The 2,241-nt window shown below is 46.9% G+C and overlaps 1 protein-coding gene across 1 annotated transcript in view; it reads left to right on the top strand.

Annotated features, from left to right (window-relative positions):
• GEMIN5 (gem nuclear organelle associated protein 5) overlaps positions 1 to 2,241 on the top strand; it is a 56,493-nt gene that overhangs the window by 48,622 nt on the left and 5,630 nt on the right. The window contains exons 22-23 of the mRNA XM_037742762.1: positions 704 to 866; positions 1,559 to 2,060. Coding sequence (XP_037598690.1) covers positions 704 to 866; positions 1,559 to 2,060 — 665 coding nt within the window. The remainder of the gene's footprint in view (positions 1 to 703; positions 867 to 1,558; positions 2,061 to 2,241) is intronic.

Genomic DNA, 2,241 nt, shown 5'->3' with positions numbered 1-2,241 from the left:
CACCGTGTTGACCAGGATGGTCTCGATCTCTTGACCTTGTGATCCACCCGCCTCGGCCTCCCAAAGTGCTGGGATTACAGGCGTGAGCCACCGCGCCCGGCCCTATTTATTCATTTTTTGAGACAGAGTCTCACTCTGTCGCCCAGGCTGGAGTGCAGTGGCACGATCTTGGCCTGCTGCAACCTCTATTTCCCAGGTTCAAATGATTCTTCCGCCTGAGCTTCCCAAGTAGCTGGGATTACAGATGCATGCCACTATGCTCACCTAATTTTTGGATTTCTGTAGAGACGGACTTTCACCATGTTGGCCAGGCTGGTCTTGAACTCCTGGCCTCAGGTGATCCGTCCACCTCAGCCTCCCAAAGTGCTGGGATTATAGGTGTGAACCACTGCACCTAGCATTTATTTTGTTTTTAATTATAGCTTTTAGTTCTAGAAACTCACTTTTTGTTTTAATTAAATGCAAATGTAAAGGTGCTTCCTCAGTGTGAACAGACTTTAACAGCGTTATGTGTGTGTTGCTGTGCAGCTAGACAGAGTTTCTGACGGGGAAAACAAAAATGGGTGGTGGAGACAAGAGGAACTTTCGTAAGTGTGAATTGTGTGTACTTGTTTCCATCTGTGGTTAATAGGAACAGTTTGGTGGCATCCTTGGCACCTACTTTGTGAGGATATTTAACTCAGACTCTGGCTTCTCTCTCCAGCTCCTGCTTCACATTTGCCATGACTTGACCCTGGCAGTGCTGAGCCAGCAGATGGCCTCCTGGGACGAGGCTGTGCAGGCGCTCCTTCGGGCAGTGGTCCGGAGCTATGACTCGGGGAGCTTCACCATCATGCAGGAAGTGTACTCAGCCTTTCTCCCTGACGGTAAATGACTCCCCCCTGCCTGAGGCGCATGCTTTAATGGACAGCATCACCACCACTAGTGGTGTGGCACTGAGAGTACTGAGATTATTAACAGATGGAGACTAATGCAGTATAGCTAATAAAAAAAAAGAAAAAAAAAAAAGATGGGGACTGGCCAGCTGTGTCATTTTAGTAGAAAGTTTGAATTCTCTTACCCATACTCTTAAGAACAGCTACACTGTTTTCCTTTACCTGGACCTACCCCCTTAGTGCCTCCTGTCCACTTTCCACACAGTCAGTTTAAGGGAGAGAGAAATAGGAATATAGTTACATGTTATAGTAAGAACAGCAAAAAGGTAGACATTCCTTGAGCTGCACAGTCAGTCACTGAACTAAATCATTGTGATTTTTCAGAGAGACAGTGTGATCTTACCTCAGTGTGGCCCCAGAGCCTTCAGTAGAACAAATGAAATACTCTGTCATGCTTTGAATGACTCCCAGGATGTAGTAATGAGAACATTGTCCCAAGCCAGGAACTGTTTAGCCTCCAGTTGGCTCTTGGTGGAAAGGCATGTGGCCCTGTGGATCACACCATTATCTTTTTTCTTGGAGTATGCTTCTTGGGTGATAAGAAGTAGAACATAAGGACAGAAAGCTAGATTTCTGGCAACTAGAGAAACGCACAACCCAAAATCTTTTTCTTTTTTTCCTAGGCTGTGAACACCTAAAAGACAAATTGGGTGACCATCAATCCCCTGCCATACCAGCTTTCAGAAGTTTGGAGGCATTTTTTCTTTATGGGCGTCTGTATGAATTCTGGTGGTCTCTCTCCAGGCCTTGCCCAAATTCCAGTGTCTGGGTAAGGCTTGGTCACAGCACACTCTCTGTTAAGCCAAGCCAGCAGTTAGACACTATCAGCACTGAAGAAACTGACCCTGAAACTTCTCAGCCAGAGCCAAGCAGGCCTTCAGAACTAGACTTGAAACTCACAGAAGAAGGTGAGCGAATACTGAGCACATTTAAGGCGCTCCTTTCAGAAAAGCATGCCAGTCTCCAAAACTCACAGAGAACTGTTGCTGAAGTCCAAGAGACCTTGGCAGAAATGATCCGCCAACACCAGAAGAGTCAACTCTGTAAATCCACAGCAAATGGTCCTGATAAGAGTGAACTGGACCTAGCAGCAGAGCAGCCCCTCTCCAGTTCTCAGAGCCAATGGTAAGTACTGAGGCAAGTACACAAGACAGAATGAAAAATAACCCAGCTGGCTAGGAACAGGGGCTCACGCCTGTAATCCCAGCACTTTGGGAGGCTGAAGCAGGAGGATCACTTGGCCAAGGAGTTCACGGCCAGCCTGGGCAACAAAGCAAGACCCTGTCTCTACAAAAGGAAAGAAAAA

This window comes from Cebus imitator, unplaced genomic scaffold (assembly GCF_001604975.1).
Source record: "Cebus imitator isolate Cc_AM_T3 unplaced genomic scaffold, Cebus_imitator-1.0 Scaffold126, whole genome shotgun sequence".
In the NCBI taxonomy this organism is placed as follows: Eukaryota; Metazoa; Chordata; class Mammalia; order Primates; family Cebidae; genus Cebus; species Cebus imitator.
The sequence above is the reverse complement of the archived record's forward strand: the minus strand, read 5'-3'. Positions and strand labels throughout refer to the sequence as shown.